The 16,284-nt window shown below is 37.9% G+C and overlaps 2 protein-coding genes across 5 annotated transcripts; one reads left to right on the top strand and one right to left on the bottom strand.

Moving 5' to 3' along the window:
* Positions 1–883: 883 nt before the first annotated feature.
* On the bottom strand, positions 884–5,046 carry LOC100889012 (coiled-coil domain-containing protein 86). Of its 3 annotated transcripts, XM_030991709.1 has the most exons (5): positions 4,851–5,041; positions 3,298–3,843; positions 2,647–2,776; positions 1,790–1,864; positions 884–1,064 (listed from the first exon to the last, which is right to left on the bottom strand). In XM_030991709.1, exons 2-5 carry the CDS (start codon positions 3,387–3,389, stop codon positions 993–995), a joined length of 369 nt encoding a protein of 122 aa, XP_030847569.1. In that variant the 5' UTR covers positions 3,390–3,843; positions 4,851–5,041; the 3' UTR covers positions 884–992. The 3 variants fall into 3 exon arrangements, with proteins under 3 accessions (XP_030847569.1, XP_030847568.1, XP_030847566.1); XM_030991708.1 differs by lacking the exons at positions 884–1,064; positions 1,790–1,864; positions 2,647–2,776 and having other exon boundaries at positions 3,386–3,840; positions 4,851–5,046; XM_030991706.1 differs by lacking the exons at positions 884–1,064; positions 1,790–1,864; positions 2,647–2,776 and having other exon boundaries at positions 3,386–3,843; positions 4,851–5,044.
* Positions 5,047–6,692: 1,646 nt separating this feature from the next.
* On the top strand, positions 6,693–15,793 carry LOC574672 (cyclin-dependent kinase-like 5). Of its 2 annotated transcripts, none has more exons than XM_030991704.1 (6): positions 6,693–6,812; positions 8,391–8,558; positions 9,144–11,085; positions 11,538–11,671; positions 13,667–14,855; positions 15,346–15,793. In XM_030991704.1, exons 2-6 carry the CDS (start codon positions 8,450–8,452, stop codon positions 15,569–15,571), a joined length of 3,600 nt encoding a protein of 1,199 aa, XP_030847564.1. In that variant the 5' UTR covers positions 6,693–6,812; positions 8,391–8,449; the 3' UTR covers positions 15,572–15,793. The 2 variants fall into 2 exon arrangements, with proteins under 2 accessions (XP_030847564.1, XP_030847565.1); XM_030991705.1 differs by having other exon boundaries at positions 11,541–11,671.
* Positions 15,794–16,284: the final 491 nt, after the last annotated feature.

Here is a 16,284-nt window from a genome sequence, read left to right on the forward strand (position 1 = left end):
GTGAATGATATATTTGGTATTTGGGTAGTAAGACCACAGCATACACACACACAGACACACCCACACAAACATTTCTGGTGTAAATCAAGGACTCACCTTTACACATCATGATGCTATTACATGTGCGAGGACATACATGTTTGTAGGAAATACTAGGAATTTAACATCCCAAGGACGATTTAAAATTTAATGAATAACCAAGGACCTATTTTTTCGCTGCCAATACAGCAACTAAATGAACGTACCCCTATATGAAAGGGCCTCAAAATTAAAAAAATTACGGGGGGGGGGGGGGGGGGGGGGGGGGGGTGTCTTGAACCAAGGTCAAAGTGAAGGTACAGCTCTTATGAATGTCCTCAGTACCCACCCACATATACACACACCAGCCAAAGAGCAATAATAACAGTTCCAAAGAAAATAACACATAACATTACTGCAAATATTTGTTATTTGTGTGTGTGATTTATTATACTTTACAAAATTTATAAAACTTCACAATTCTTACAATTTTACTACATCTCAGTGCTGGATGTATCGAAAGTTATTACTAGACAACTATTACAAACATCATCTACTGTAGCTGTTTGCTATCAGGCCTTGGGTACAGAGTTTAGCAATCCATTTTAGGGCAATGGGCATCACTAATGATTTAGTTAAAACAGCAGTTGAAATTACAGAAATAAGAAGCCTGGATATGTAGCAAAACTAGTATCATGATCAAAATATCCATCTGCACTCTTTAGGCAGATGTATTTCAAAACTATATTTGAAGACAACATATCTGTGTAATGAAGATATTTGTAGCACAATAAAATGAAGATTCATGAAAAAAAACAACTTCATGAAGAAAACAAAATTGGAATTGTTCCCCCCCCCCCCCCCCCCCCCAAAGTGGAATTGCCGACCTGATCTGTGGCTTGGCTCTGTTTCTATTCTGACTGATGATATAGCGCATTTTATCAGAAAGTCTGTTTCCGTTTCCTGCTCATTTCTCAAGTGGGTCGCTTCTGAATCATACGAAGTTGCTTCTTTTTCATTCTCTTCAACTTGGCTGGATTCTTTATCTGTAAAAAGTAAATAGATAATAATAATAATACATGAGAGTTATCCTATAGAGTTCAAAGAAATAGTGGTGTACAACTTGCAAGCAATGTTCAATACCAGGTTGAATTCACAGAACATTTCAAATTCAGTTTTGTTTTTTAGATTGATTGTCCACCAAATGGGAATCCTCACATAATTACAGGATTTATTTAGAATAGCAAGGCACAACAATTGAGAATCACAAAACTGTAGATATGGAACTATTAATTGACATTGAACATTATAACTAAAAACTTTTAAATAAGACTGCATTTATTAACAGTACATACATGAAGACAATATGAATATGAGATTATTTCTTTTTAGCACTAAAGTAGAGGTTCATTGACCTTAAATATTGATTTAATTTCATAATCTGTGTAACTGCATTTAAAAATAGAATGTTAAATCAAACAAGTTTAACAAAATTCCCCGCTTGGAAATATTTAAAGTAAAGATTATTATTTCAAAACAGTAAAATACCGCCCCACACAGCTCTCTGAACGTGTATAAAGTTAATGGTTAAACGCTTAGCAAAAAAACCTAACGACTCAGGCCTAATATGTACCCATTGTAAAATATAATTGGCCCCATTCTTCATGCACCGGCTACAATGTCCTATAATTATTCACAGTGATACAAATGGTCAGTGTCTCCATGGCTTATCTTGTAATGAATAAAATGCCAAGAATGTGAGCAGACTTACGACTTGAACCACTTCTGATTTCCTCTGATTCTCTGCCTTCTTCTTCTCATGTTCTTCTCTGCGCTGCTTCTTCAACTGCAAAAACAAATTGACAATATACTTCAAATTAATATATCTCAAGTAAGGGCCCGTCTTGTGTTGCGATTGATCCAAATCAATTGCGAGTCCTCATACCAATCGCAAGTTTGCAGTCTCCTATCTGGCTATCTCTTATGTACATAGCTAATCAATTGCAAGTTTGCAGTCTCCTATCTCTTTTGTACATAGTTGCAATTGATATCAACTCTTTGTAAGACGGGGCCCAGGGCATTCTGAAAATTGTATTTATCATGTTAGTGAAAGCATGTTCCCCCATCATAGCAAACCGAAATAAGGACAAGTCGTTGATAAATTTCTGTGTCGAACTGGCCATGTATTCTTACTTAAAAGAGAATTTTGGGTGAACATATATAAAACATGAATGAATTTAGTCTGCTCAATTTAATTTTTCAATGAAAACGTTTGACTTCCATCAGTCCTAATTTATACAAGGTTGCATAGTTTTCTGAATACTTCTCCCAATTAATAGGTTGCTGGCAAAGTCAATTTCTTTAATTCTACAAATCTACATAAAAACAAAAAGAAGTGCTCTTAATATGTACCCGATTCTAGGGTTACAGCCAATAAGATCGAACCCCTCGAGAGACCAATGGCACAAGAGACAGACGGCCAATTTTACCTGGAGCCTACAAGACTGACAAAGTCTGTCTTCTTAAAGTTATCTGAGTGTTCACAAGACCGAATCTGTCAGTATTGTGAGATGTTCCAATTAGATGTCACATAAAAAATGTACAGAGAAATGCTGTTGACAGACTTACTAGTTTGGCCTCCCTCTTGGCATCTTCTAGACCCTGCTGATATTTTCTGACGGACATCTTTTCCGCTTTCTGGGCCATTTTGAGTTGCCATGATGACCTGAGGGGCTTGTCTTTTTTCATGCCAGAAAACCTGAAATAAAAATAGACAGAAAATCAACAATGAGAATTATACTTGGAGTTTATAAAACTAAGCTTTATTGATCTTGTGCAAGAAAACAAAAACACTCTACAGCTAAACAGAGATTAATATATAATTTCAAAATGAGAACTTAATAATGAATCTGGACTTATTTCAAGTACCGGTATGAGGATTGCAAGAAACTGCACACTTTTATCCAACTCAGTTTCTTTTTGGATGTTAAATATGAATCTTGTGTACATGCCCCTTTCACTATGGACAATGGCCATCACATGTTTCTTTACTTCTATATACACATTTTTCCTCTGGTTTGCAAAGGCCTAGAAACTCAATGTTATCTTCTAGTCTACCTATACCCAGTAGTGACGGGGTAAGGGTTCCATTTTTCCTGAAATTTCTTCAAGCCCCGCCCCCCCCCCCCAACTCTATAAAGCCTCCTTCCCCCCCCCCCCCCCTTTCCACTAAAAAAAAAAAAACCTTCTAGAACTGTTCCTGTATGTACATGTACCCACCTTGCAGTCTGTTCAGTTTTCCAAGGCCTTCCTGACTTCGCCATGCCCTTGGACTTCTTCTTTGTCGTAGATTCCTGCTTATAAGCTTCCATCACATTCTTGATGACATCACAAGGGGCTATTATCTCTTCTGCAGACCTTTTCTTTGAGTGTATCGCCTCTGTGGTAGTAGTCTCTGCTGCAGACCTTTCTTTGAATGTGCCACCTCTGTGGTAGTAGTCTCCTTTGCAGACCTTTTCTTTGAATGTGCCATGTCTGTGGTAGTAGTCTTTTCCGCAGACTTCTCCTTGGAGTCTGAACTACAGTCTACAGATTTCACCGATTCACTTGCAACAGAAGGTATGTCCAATGGTTGAGGGGTGTTTGACCCCTGCTTATCTTTGTCCAATGACACATTGTGTTTGTTCTTTACAGGTGTTGATGCATCTGTTATGTCAAAGTTCAATGATTCTTCTGGAATGGACTTGATCTTTTCCTCAGATATCTTGCTCTTAGTAGTCTTCTTAGCAGATCTTGAAACCCTCTTTCTTGGGCTCGATTGACCTACTGGAAGGAGTGAGTATAAAAGGAGTGTATAAATTTGTTAAAAAGTAGTAAATCAATGAAAATGTATATTTATATTTCAGAAAGAATAAGACAGCTAGATGCATTCTTATGGGAAATAATCACTTACTTATTACCAATGGCAATGATAACGAAAATCTACTCTTGACAAAGAGCTCCAGTAAATGCAATTTATTAGGATACACTGTGCAGGGAGATTCCAGATATGAAAATGAAATATCTTTATTTTTTTCTTTTTTGAATATTAGTTCTCTTACATGTATGTTGGATCAAATTAATATTATATCTAGGTCTACATAGATTTCTGCAGAAAGTCTGTAAAATGTGAGTAACAAAAGTAACAATGAAGTAAGAAGTACTGAACCCTTGACAAATGCTTTATTCATTAAAAGAAAGAGGCATGTTTGGATAGGAAAGATAAACAAACACCGGCCAAGAGGGTTAGAAAAAACATAATCTGTTGAGTTTATTAAAAATAACATTACTAGGTGTAATAAAAGTCAGTAGACAGTACTAAACAGTCTAGAATATAATTATACTTGAGAAATATAATATGCACAAACTTACACTGATAATACCAACAATATTTCAAATTCCATGAAATGGGCAACATAAACTTGAGCCTTGACAAACAGGAATTACTAAAGTGAAGGAAGCAGATTTTGAATGAAAATGAGAGAGGAGAGGGAAAGTGAAAGGTAGCAAATCTAAAGATGTAAACACTTTCAAACAATTTCAATTTTGTCAAGAGCATATGGCAAACTTTCCAATAATATAATATGGCAAACTGGCGCAGTTGTATGGTAATAATGGTGACGTGATCGTGCTCCAAACTCCAGAGCTGAGCTCCAACAGAGTATCTCTCTAGACTGTCCAGGCTCTGCAACAGGCGGGGCGGTGCGGCGCAGCGGCGCGGCAGAGCTCCGTTCCGTTGTCACGACTGAGTGGAACGTGTACGTTTTTGCGAATCTCAGAATAAAAGAACTTACTAGAACTGTCTGATTGGTCTCCTTCTGACTCTGTTCCTCCAGCAATCCGTCTAGAACTTCTCCTGGTTCCCATAGGCATGGTGGCAGATGTCCACGTCAAAACAAAAAATATTACAGGAAAATAGACAGTCTGTTTCAAGTCAGTACATGCAGTACACGTGCGTATACATAGGCTCTGTAAATAAATATTTTTCAAAGAGCGTCCTCTACGGTCTCGTTTTAGTACACTCCACGTTGATCTATGTTTTTCGTTGAGATCCTGTAGTGACTTCTTCTCTAGCTAGACAATAAGACGGTAAACAAAACAAAATGAAAAAAAAAAAAAAAAGAAGAAAAAAAAACTGCCAGAGAGAGAGAGAGAGAAAAAAAAAAATCATAGTAGATACCCCCCCCCCCCCCCCCCCCCCCCCCCCCACTCAATGTTACCGGGAGGCGTCATTTTTTCTGCGGCACAGATTGGGGCTTTTTTTTTTAAGAGGTCTTGATTTAACCCTAACCCTAATCCTAACCATAACCCTAACCCTAAACTTTCCCATAGGCTCAACACGCACCTAACCCCAATCTGTGCCACAGAAAAAAATAACGCTACCTGGAGCAGATAGCATCACTACTACATAGCACCAAAATTAATTTACAATTTACATACACATAATCGTAAAAATGTACCGGAAATAAAATCAAAGAAATATGTCGCCTTTGTTTTCTGACAAAATTAAATGAAATGAATCTAATGAATTAATAAATAGCAATTGGCGTATGATCAATTCATCTGCTGGAGGGGGGGGGGGGTAGGCAATCGTGGACCTACTATTACTAGGATGCATACCCACTCTGAACTGCAGCAATTCAATATTAGGTTTGAGCTAGGTTCAATATAAATGCATGGCAGATGAGAAAAAATGTGAAAGTTTTAATCAGACGGAATAATTGTATAGTTGACAAGACTGGAGCTCACATTAATAATTCAGGCGGACATAGTACAAGGCGTTTAATTTTCTTGTTTTAGTATAATCATAGTCAAATTTAGGTCTATAAAACGGGTTTCTATATAGTTCTCGGGTCATGTGGAACAACTATATGATGATGATAATGATGTTGATGATTACAATATAAAAATTATGATAAAAATGATAATTATGATGATGGTGATGATGACAAATACTTCTACTGCTACTACCACTCCTACTTAGTAGTAATAGTCTATTACTACTACTACTAATAATAATAATAGAAAAGATTTGTAAGGTGAAAAATCCACTTGAAATTAAATGCTCAAGGCAAAAGATGGGGAAAAAGATATATGCAGGTAGAATGCAGGTCTTACTACATGAATTTGAGTATCTCATTGGTAGGATGCAACGGTTAAAAGAGGGGTGGGGGTGAATGTACAATTCAAAATTTTTATTTAATTTATCTTCTACTACTAATAATGATAATAATATATATATAGGTGAAAAATTCACTTGAAATTAAATGCACGAGGCAAGAGAAATAGGGGAAATAATTCACATGAAGTACAATTTGAGTAGGATGAACCGAGGCAACATATATAAAAGAGGGGGGGGGGGGTGATTGTATAACTTGCACTCATTAGTTTAACAGCTAGCTACAGTTATGATTTTTACCGTGACGCTGGCTAGCATATAGGCACCAGATCTAAAGCGATTGGAAAATAAATCTATCTTATTAAAAGCAAAATTATCGGGCCTTGCTAGATCCCTGTGACTCTTTGTTTTTTTCTTTTTCAAGTACAGGGCCTAGCCCTATAGGAAAGGGTGGAGTCGTTTTTAATTTAGTTTCGCAATTCCCTTTTGTCAAAGCAGCTCTTCGTTCATTGGTTGTGAGTTATGGCAGTTCTATTTTTAGAAACAGTGTTGTATTTATACAGGAGTGCATCCGTTAATACGCACACTGCCTTCGGCCTAGAATGTACCCGATTGAGGTTATTTTACTGTGAATAAGGTGAGAATTTATAATTTTTGTAAAATTGTGGTCATTGTAAATCATTTCAAACAAGTAGTATGCGTCTTTTTCATTGTCAACCTTTAGTTTAAAGCACTTGTTTTATCTGCAATTTTAGTTTTTACCTACCTCGGTCCCACATGTATCATTCGATGTAATAGTCTATAGTGTATTCAATCAGCTCATTTTTTTTACTGTGTAAATTGTAAATGGGCAGCAAGTTAATTTAGGTAACAAATACAGTTTTTTCTTTAACTAGGATATAAGACAGTTTAGCTGATGAAGCAAAACTGGTATTATCAATAGGGTCTATCACGAATAAGATTTGCATTACCGCCATAATTATAACGCACCATTTATTCACTCCAGCAAACCTGAGCAAACCATGGCATTGGCATTGCCATTGGGTAGACCGAAAGCTTCAGTCTCTATATCGTCGGTTGTTCCACTGAGACTACGTCTGGCTCCACTAGACCTCCGGATATAGAGACTGAACGATCGCCTATGCCATCGTATGTTGTTTGAAGATATCACGGCTAGATTTTAGCCGTTAGGCCCCTCCCACAAACATGACAAACTTGAGGAGAAATACATCATTTATCTTCAATTGCAGTAATTTTCTAGGCAATTGTCAGTCCCTAAAAGTTCCCTTTTTACCCCCCTTCCCTACGAAATAGAAATATAAAAGAAATAAAAGGACTTACCGAGCTTTTGGCTGCTTCTCGATGACCCACGTCAAGCATTCTGACCGACGGAAATCAAAATGGCGGCTAATGAATATGCAAAATTTCAAATACGATAATGGGGATGGTTGACCTTGCCTCGGCTAGCTCCTCCGCGCGGCACATCGAGGATAGCGCGCGCAAGTGAAGCAGACAACACGAGAACTCAAACGATGCGAGATGTACATGTACGTGCACGTACGCGCACGTCTATGAATGAGGTCAATGGGGTGGAGACTAAAAAAATTTGTCATGAATATTCATTACTTTGATTCAAGATGGCTGACCTCTGAAGACAGTCAAGTGGAAGAGATAATAACACTTTTTTGAAGAAGATTTCATATGCAGAGGTCCAAGGTACATATTTTCTTAATGTTTATCATGTGTGGTTTAATTCTAAACGTCAATTTTATATGTAAGTGCATGCGATTATAACAAAAAAAGGATTTAACTTAGCGTCAGGGCAGTATCGTCTTATCGTATACCCGTAGAGAGTGTATCTTCAACGTACGATGGCATAGGCATAGTTCAGTCTCTATATCCGGAGGTCTAGTGGAGCCAGACGTAGTCTCAGTGGAACAACCGACGATATAGAGACTGAAGCTTTCGGTCTAGGCATTGGGTTGCCAGGCATTGGTCTAATACGTACATCATCATCATACTGGGTCTACTCTAAATCTAATATATTACTTTCTTATGTTGTTGTTCTTTGATATTATTCTTCTATTGTATTGATGTCTTTGAATATTTAGTTTGTTTTAATGGTCAATAAATGAAATGAAAAACAAATATATCTTGTAATTGTATCATTTGTAAATTATCTGCTTTTTCCCTTCTACTTTTCTACAAATTCTAGGTCTGCGTGATGCTATAATTTCTACTTGAAATTTGATGAAGTCTAACTAAACCAACATAATGCAGCAAGCTGCATCAAGGAGTCTCCTTGCTTTCAAGGGCAGATGCATGGATGTCAAGTTTGACATTGCCAACTCAAATTACAAACCTCTAGAAAAGATTGGAACAGGTACAGACAAAATTATTAGGAATTCATATGATTTGTTTTTCTCCTACTTTCTCAGGATGAAAAAAATTGTTAACGAGAAATAGTTTTGAATTCTACTTAACTCATTATTTCACAAATATTTTGTATTGTCTGGGGGTATTGGAAGACATTGGTCTTAGCAAATACTATACATTAGCATTTATCTCTTAAGTTCTAGTCCTTTAGGGAAATCTATTCAAAATGTCAAAACTTAGAATATAAAGTTAATAAGTTATTCAACATTATTGTATTTTAAGTTTGCCAAAGAGGTTTCCAATTCCAATGTTTATGTAGGCATATCGATATTTCACCTTGAAAAAAAGTTTTGACAAACTCTTATGAAGTGTAACACATCTTTTTTAAACAATGTGGTACATACTTGTTTCAAACTTTCAATATTTAAAAAAGTTTAAATCTGTTTAGGTATGTTCTAAGGAGAAATTGTTGGGAGAGAGAAGATGATATAAATAGCCTACCTTCGGAACTATCCTTAGTCATAGGTATAGTAGCATAATGTTTATATTGACTATGAACATGTCAATAACACAATATTCTTTTCCCACCCAGGCGCCTATGGAGTTGTTTGTTCAGCAATCAATAAGAAGAATGGCGAGAAGGTGGCCATCAAAAAGATTCCAAATTCCTTTGATGAGCTCACCACTGCCAAAAGGACCTTCAGAGAGTTGAAGATTTTGCGTCATTTCAGGCATGAGAACGTGATCGCCATCCGGGAGATCCTCATGCCCAAGGAACCTTTGTCGGAGATGAAAGATGTCTATGTGGTCTTTGACCTCATGGAAAGTGATTTGCATCAAATCATCCACTCCAATCAACCGTTCAGTCTGGAGCACATCAGGTTCTTTCTCTATCAGATCCTGAGAGGGCTCAAGTACATCCACTCTGCTGATGTGATCCATAGGGATTTGAAACCAAGCAATTTGTTAGTCAATGAGAATTGCGAACTGAAGGTTGGAGACTTTGGAATGGCAAGAGGATTGTCCACATTTAGCACGGATAAGAAGAAAATGTTCATGACCTCTTATGTAGCTACGAGGTGGTACCGCGCACCAGAGCTTCTGTTTTCTTCAGATGACTACACCCTAGCGGTGGATGTCTGGTCTGTGGGTTGTATTCTTGGTGAGATGATTGGTAGGAAACAGATGTTTCCGGGAAAGAATCCTATTGATCAACTCTCTCTCATAGTGGATGTCCTTGGCATGCCTCCAACCCACATGCTGAAATCCACAAGCAGTGATCATCTGTACAACTTCTTCCAGAAGAACTTTGCCAACAAGACTCCCAAAGACCTGTCTAAACTGTACCCTAAAGCTGATCCTCAAGGTTTGGATCTGCTAGCGAAGATGCTTATATTTGAGCCATCAGAGCGCATAACGGTCAACAAGGCACTCCAGCATCCGTTTCTGGCTACCTACTACAGTCCCGATGATGAGCCAGACTGTTTTCCAAAGTTTGACTTTTCCTTTGAAAGCCACGTCATGAGCAGGGAACAAATCAAACAGCAAATTGGCAAAATGATCCTCAAGTACAATAAACCCACAGGATGGGTCAGTAAAGGACTGTTGAGTGTTGTTCCAAAGACTGACACATCTGGTGCAGCTACACAGCCAGCTACCAATCATGGCACTCTCCAAACTGTAGGCCCTTCCTCTAACAGTCTTGGTAGCCTCAAAACAATCGGACCTTCATCAAATAGTGGTGGTGGCCTTCAAACAATTGGTCCTTCATCTAGTAATCGTGGAAGCCTACAAACTATTGGCCCTTCATCTAGTAGTCTTCAAACTATTGGTCCTACTGGCAGCAGGCATTCTCTTCAGACTGTAGGTCCATCGAGTAAAAGAGACACTCTCCAAACCATAGGACCGTCATCAAGGAGGACAACTCTTGAGACAGTAGGTCCATCTTTCAATAAGGACCCCCAAGGAGCAGTGGGTGAGGCGAGGAATGACAGTGACGGTGATAGCGTGCCACCATCTTCTAGCTCACCTCTCATCAGAGAAAGCTTGCTGAGTGGCCTTTCACAAACTTCACCCCTGTTCGGAGGACTCACCGACCTGTCGCCGAAGTTTGTAGCAGCCGACTGTAGTCTCAGCCCGGAAATATTCAAACCTCCCATGGAGCCTAGCAGCATTCAGTTTGAGACAGATTCAAAACCTGATCCAACTCCAGTATCTAATGTGTTTCTTGGATTACCTGACATGGGCTCAGTGCCTGGTTCTGTAAGCGACGTTGAAATGCTCAGTGCCAAGTCCACTAGTGGGGACCCCCTGACGTCATTCTTTATGTCATCGGACAAAATGCCTGCCCAAGGAAAGATTTACAGCCAAGGAACAACGTCCCTACTTGTTTCCAGCGATATTGAAATGCAAAGTGCCAAAGGAGAAGCAACACCCCTCATTGAAGAACAAATATCTAGTAAAGCTGACATTACCTCTGAGGAAGATAGAAACGATACTGTCCAAGGGAGCACCTCAGGTGTACCTCATGCAAGGTATGTAACAGATATAGTTTTCAACTTTCAATCTGTCATTCGTACAGATACTGTAGGATCTGCTGGAAATTGGTCACTCTAGACTTAAGTTAAACCATCCTTGAGTCTTACTCTCTATCAATTGATCAAATTTGGTTTCATAAATTATGGTATTCACTGTTTTTCAAAAAAAAGGTTAATAATTACTTGGGAATAATGTATATGTTTCAATTTTTAAGGAATGTACCTCAGAGAGAGTCAGAGTAATAGTCTTGAAGCATGCGATATTAGTTTTCAGTAATTTACTCTGATCTATACTGTTGCATTTTTTACGTAATAATCCTTGTACACAAGTATGACGGGTACTTGTACCAACTTTTTATGTAAAGATCTAAACTGGATTTAGGCACATAACCTATAGAGATCCATCCCTGTAATATGACTTTACTTTTGAACCAATGTTTTTTTTTAAGCAGTAGAGAAGGTGATGGTCAACGTGATCGTTCCAATAGCTCCAGTCAGAAGACAATCTCAGAAGACACAAAGGCTCTCATCAAAGCAGCTCTCATGAACTCTGCTCTCAAGAATCATAAAAAGGACAGATTAGGTGAGTCACAGTCAATATTGGGAAAAGTGTGATATTTCAAGCATAATTTACCAACCTTGATGTGTGTGTAAACTGAGGGAAAAAATTATTCGAAGAATTTGGGGGACTACTTTTCGAGCTTGCTTGCACGAAAATAACACTCTTTAATTTGTTTTGCATTGAACTCTATGCACATTTTTGGGGGCTCTTATATGACTTTCAGGGGCTCTTTTGGGCATTTTGGGGGCTAATTTGCCCCGAGCCCCCATGTATTTTCCCCCTGATTTAAAGGCGTGTTCAGATATGATATGGTAATCGCCTAAAAACTGCACCCTCCTCATTTTCTTTTTTAATTGTAAATAAATGGCAACTTGTCCCAACAAACGTCATTCGCATATATTCACTTTGCTCTGTAGTATAAGATACAGAAATGTGTAGCGTATGTACACCTGTACTCTTAGCATCATTTTACATACAACAAGTTTCCTAACACAGTATATATTCTCCTTTTGGTCATTTCCTTTTTCACATCTCGCATTGGTTTTATATGGGGTTGTCCCGTACGTCACACACTTGTCCCGTACGTCACATTTCTTAATTTGATTATGTAATCAACACAGAATTTTCGAAATTTTTGTTAAACCTATTTTTTGTTAGGTATTCATCTAAATTAGAACTTCCTAGAATATCTTTAAAAAAAAAAAATATTTTCATAATTAAAATTAAACAAATTATGATCAAATTTTGACGTACGGGACATCACACTTTGGAACCTACCTCATTTGCATAATTAATTAATTTTGAAAGTTTTTATATTTTTTTTTACTATTTTCTAGCATGATGGTCTTCATGTCCTGAGATATTTAATTTTAAACAAATAATTCAAATGAGATACAAAAATAAAAATGTAATGTCCCGTACGTCACGCTAATTAATACAAATCGAAGTTCGTGACCTTGGCGCTCTTCGTATTTTGATAATTTTTTTAATTTTTTATCAGATTCATAAAATTCATAGTTTCACCTTTAAAATGAGGTATAGTTTGTTAAATATATATAAAGATGAAATTTGACCCCCAGAGGGGACAATAGCTTGGACCTGCCCTTTAATGTAGCAGTTTTGCATATGAAGGAGGCTCAAGAGGAAGGGGATTTTGTATGTAGAAAAATTACACAGCGACTTTCGTAACCAAACAGCATCTGTTTCCATTTGTCACATTGATGTTCATGTACATACAAAATACCCTCATTGACATTTTACACAAATATATATATATATATTGTTTTAGTATACTTACTTTACTGTTGTACCCCTACTGTTATACCATATCAAGAAATAATTATTAACACAAAATACCTACTTCAGATTAGAGCATATAAGAATTTTTAAAAAATGGAGGGTATGTAAGAGAAAAAGAGAAGAAGAAGAAGAAGAAGAAGAAGAAGAAGAAGAAGAAGAAGAAGAAGAAGAAGAAGAAGAAGAAGAAGAAAGAGTATTTAAATGTATATGTTTGTATATTCATCATGACCATGTATATTATATCAAATGTATACTAAAACAGGGCCCTATGAATGTCAATTATATGTTGTTCCTATGTTCATATGTTGAAGCAAGATTGTTCATGTGCATATAAACAATTATCCTATATGGACACAATAAAGAAATGAAATGAAAGTGAAATGAAATGTAGGTGTAAAAAAATGACATGAAGGTAAAATGCTGTCTTTTTAAACCTCATCAACACATTTTGACCAAAACGTAAAACGATATTCATTATTTTGTACTACATTCCCTCTATTCAAACCCTTATTTATTATCCAATTTACATGTTCTTTAATGACGGAAGTGAGAACTGAATTGTAATGGAGGAAAACACACTCGTCTTATTCTATATATACTAGAGATGAACCACCATACAATTAAGGAATATGGAATTCTGTTTTGCATGCATTCAGATGATCATATTTGTACAAATTTATGTTTGATGTAATGTTTTATTTTCTTCTTTTATTTTAGAATCCACTTCCAGTGAGCCAGGCAAAGGTGGAGGTAAGATGCCTGTGACGGCCTTGTCTCGTCAGAGGGAACGCGAGGAGAAACGCAAGCAGAAGATTAGGCGATCCATGAAGAAGAAGAAGAAGAATCGTCACGACAAGGAAGAGAAGAAGCAGCCTCCTGCACTGCTGACAGAGGAGGACAAGAACATGTTAGAGAGGTGGAATCGCATGCAGCAAAAAAATGCTGCTGCTGCAAAGTCTCAGGATGAAAGTTCCAGGCGAGTCAAGTCGGAATCCGATGCGCCATATGAACCAGCAGCTAAAACCCAGCTGCCTAACGATCCCAAAAGATCTGACGTTGACGTTGTGCAATATTCAACCAAATTTGACCCAGCAGACACTTCAAGTGGGAATGTATTGAAAGGTTTGAGAGTATCAGCGACATTAATGGAATCGCCCAAGTTTGGTGCAACAGCAAGTCCTACTCTCTTTGAGGAGATATCATCACTGAACCCAGCAAGCTACCTGCAATCCCCTGATTACCTCTCTCAGCTAGACCTGCCTTCAGGGAATAGTCTCTTTGCCTCAGGTTCGCCCTTTTCACTAAATGTCGAGAGCACGGGTGATACAGGCAACTCTGTCCAAAGCAGAATACCTTTTGGTGCAAGAAGTGATGCCCGAGAAGAACTGACATTTGATCCAACCATGCAAGTGACAAACCAACAACCCATGCCCTACATGCCCATGTTTGTGTCGACATCAAGGAATCGCTCCGGCAGTGATGTGTTCCTCAGCCCAAAGCGGTCTCCAAAGCAGCAGTTGCTCTACCGCACTCCCTCTGATCGGCAGACACCCTCTCCCCCCAGCCACATCCCCTCCCCACCATCCTGCTTGCAACAATCACCGCCTGATTACAGATCTACAACGTCCCAAGCCAATCCTGCAGGTTCACTGAACAACCACACCTCCACCACGGCAAATCGATCGCAAAACCCAGCTCTGGTGAGACGTCATGATTCAACATCGTCGGACATCACAAACATCATTAGACAGCTTTCTCGATCCGTGGTGGAAGACACGTTACCATCGCTTCTCTCCGTGCCTCTACCAGTCACGCCTAAGGGAGATGGAGGTGGCTATGGACTCAGCCTTGATATTGAGGAGCTGATGGGAGAATCTCTTGACCCTAATGTCCAAATAAATGATAGGTAAGTGTTTTTTTCTTCAACTGCTTAGGATAAAAGAAGCGGATTCTTGTTAAAATCAACTCCTTAGAACCTAGGAAATATTATTGAAATCTTTTTATAATTGGACGTAAAGGCTTGAAGTTGGACTGGCGAAGCATCAAAATGAGAATCAAGTTTGCTATTATCTGAGCAATTTTGTTTTGTTGAAGGACCCTTAGAGGATAAACATAAGGGAAAATTAGAGAAAATTGTTGTCATCATTTCATAGTTTTACTCTATGATGAAAAACAAAGAGTGTGAGATACTTCGGGAAACTAAAGTTTTGGACCCAAAACCCAAATTCTAATTTTTTGTGTTCACAAAAAAAATTAAATTTTGCAATATTGTTTTGTTGAATAGTAAATGATGAATAATCTGTAAAATCTAGACGTTAATTACAAAATTTTGTACCGAATGATTCATTTCAATTTTCATTTCATTCCCTTTCTCATTTTTTGAATTTGTTGAACAGCACCAGGTGTGACTCTGCCCCTCTCTCCGCCTCACTGCTCTCTGATTGGCTGGATGTCCGCAATTTAAACTCAGAAGACATGTGCGCCATCGAGCAGGACGTTCGTAACCTCACCAGTGAGAACCTACGGGATATACAACGTGAGCTTGGGCTCACCTCACCCGTAGGCATACCGGTCGTTCCGCCCTTGGGCCCAGCGCAGTCGAACAGGAACCCAAAGCTATGACAGCCAAGAAATGCCTGTCTCATTATTACCTAGAATAAATAGAAAATGCAGTGTCTAAAATCCATCATTAAAGATTAATTTTATGTACTAATTCCAAAGAGGTAGACATATAATCATATCTTTTATTTAAACATATTTGTGGCTTACACCCAGTAAATAATCATATCTTGCTCTTGAATATAACGTTTATTTTTTGTAGAATGCAGTTTAAAATCATTTCATGTGGAACAGGGAAAAAATTAATATTTATTTTTCGGGGGCTACTTTTCAAGCTTGCCTGCATAAAAATAACACTCTAAAATTTGTTTTGCATTGAACTCTATGCAAATTTACTGGGGCTCTTTTCTGATTTTCGGGGGCTGTTTTAGGCATTTCGGGGGCAAATTCGCCCCAAGCCCCCGTGTATTTTTTACACTGATGTGGAATAAATAGAGGATGCAATGTCAAAAATCCATCATTAAAGATTAATTTTATGTACTGATTCCTAAGAGGAAGACATATAATCATATCTTGCTCTTGAATATGAAATTTATTTTTGTAGAATGCAGTATAAAATCATGTTATGTAAACTCATGCATATTGCTATTGTGCAATTTTTGTCATTTTCTGTATTTCAGTAACTCAGAAAACAATCCCGATCCTATAGGATAAGGATGTATTTTGAATGAGGAAGAAAGGGTAAGCTTACGATTTACGAACCCCATGTGAGATAT

The sequence above is a fragment of the Strongylocentrotus purpuratus genome, unplaced genomic scaffold (assembly GCF_000002235.5).
Source record: "Strongylocentrotus purpuratus isolate Spur 01 unplaced genomic scaffold, Spur_5.0 spur5_scaffold_2, whole genome shotgun sequence".
Lineage (NCBI taxonomy): Eukaryota > Metazoa > Echinodermata > Echinoidea > Camarodonta > Strongylocentrotidae > Strongylocentrotus > Strongylocentrotus purpuratus.

Coding starts and splice junctions, on each gene's coding strand:
- LOC574672 (XM_030991704.1), top strand. CDS start 8,450: ATGCAGCAAGCTGCATCAAGGAGTCTCCTTGCTTTCAAGGGCAGATGC. Junction 8,559..9,143: donor TCTAGAAAAGATTGGAACAG/GTACAGACAAAA, acceptor TTTCCCACCCAG/GCGCCTATGGAGTTGTTTGT. Junction 11,672..13,666: donor TCATAAAAAGGACAGATTAG/GTGAGTCACAGT, acceptor CTTTTATTTTAG/AATCCACTTCCAGTGAGCCA.
- LOC100889012 (XM_030991706.1), bottom strand. CDS start 4,929: ATGCCTATGGGAACCAGGAGAAGTTCTAGACGGATTGCTGGAGGAACA. Junction 3,844..4,850: donor AGACCAATCAGACAGTTCTA/GTAAGTTCTTTT, acceptor CACTCCTTCCAG/TAGGTCAATCGAGCCCAAGA.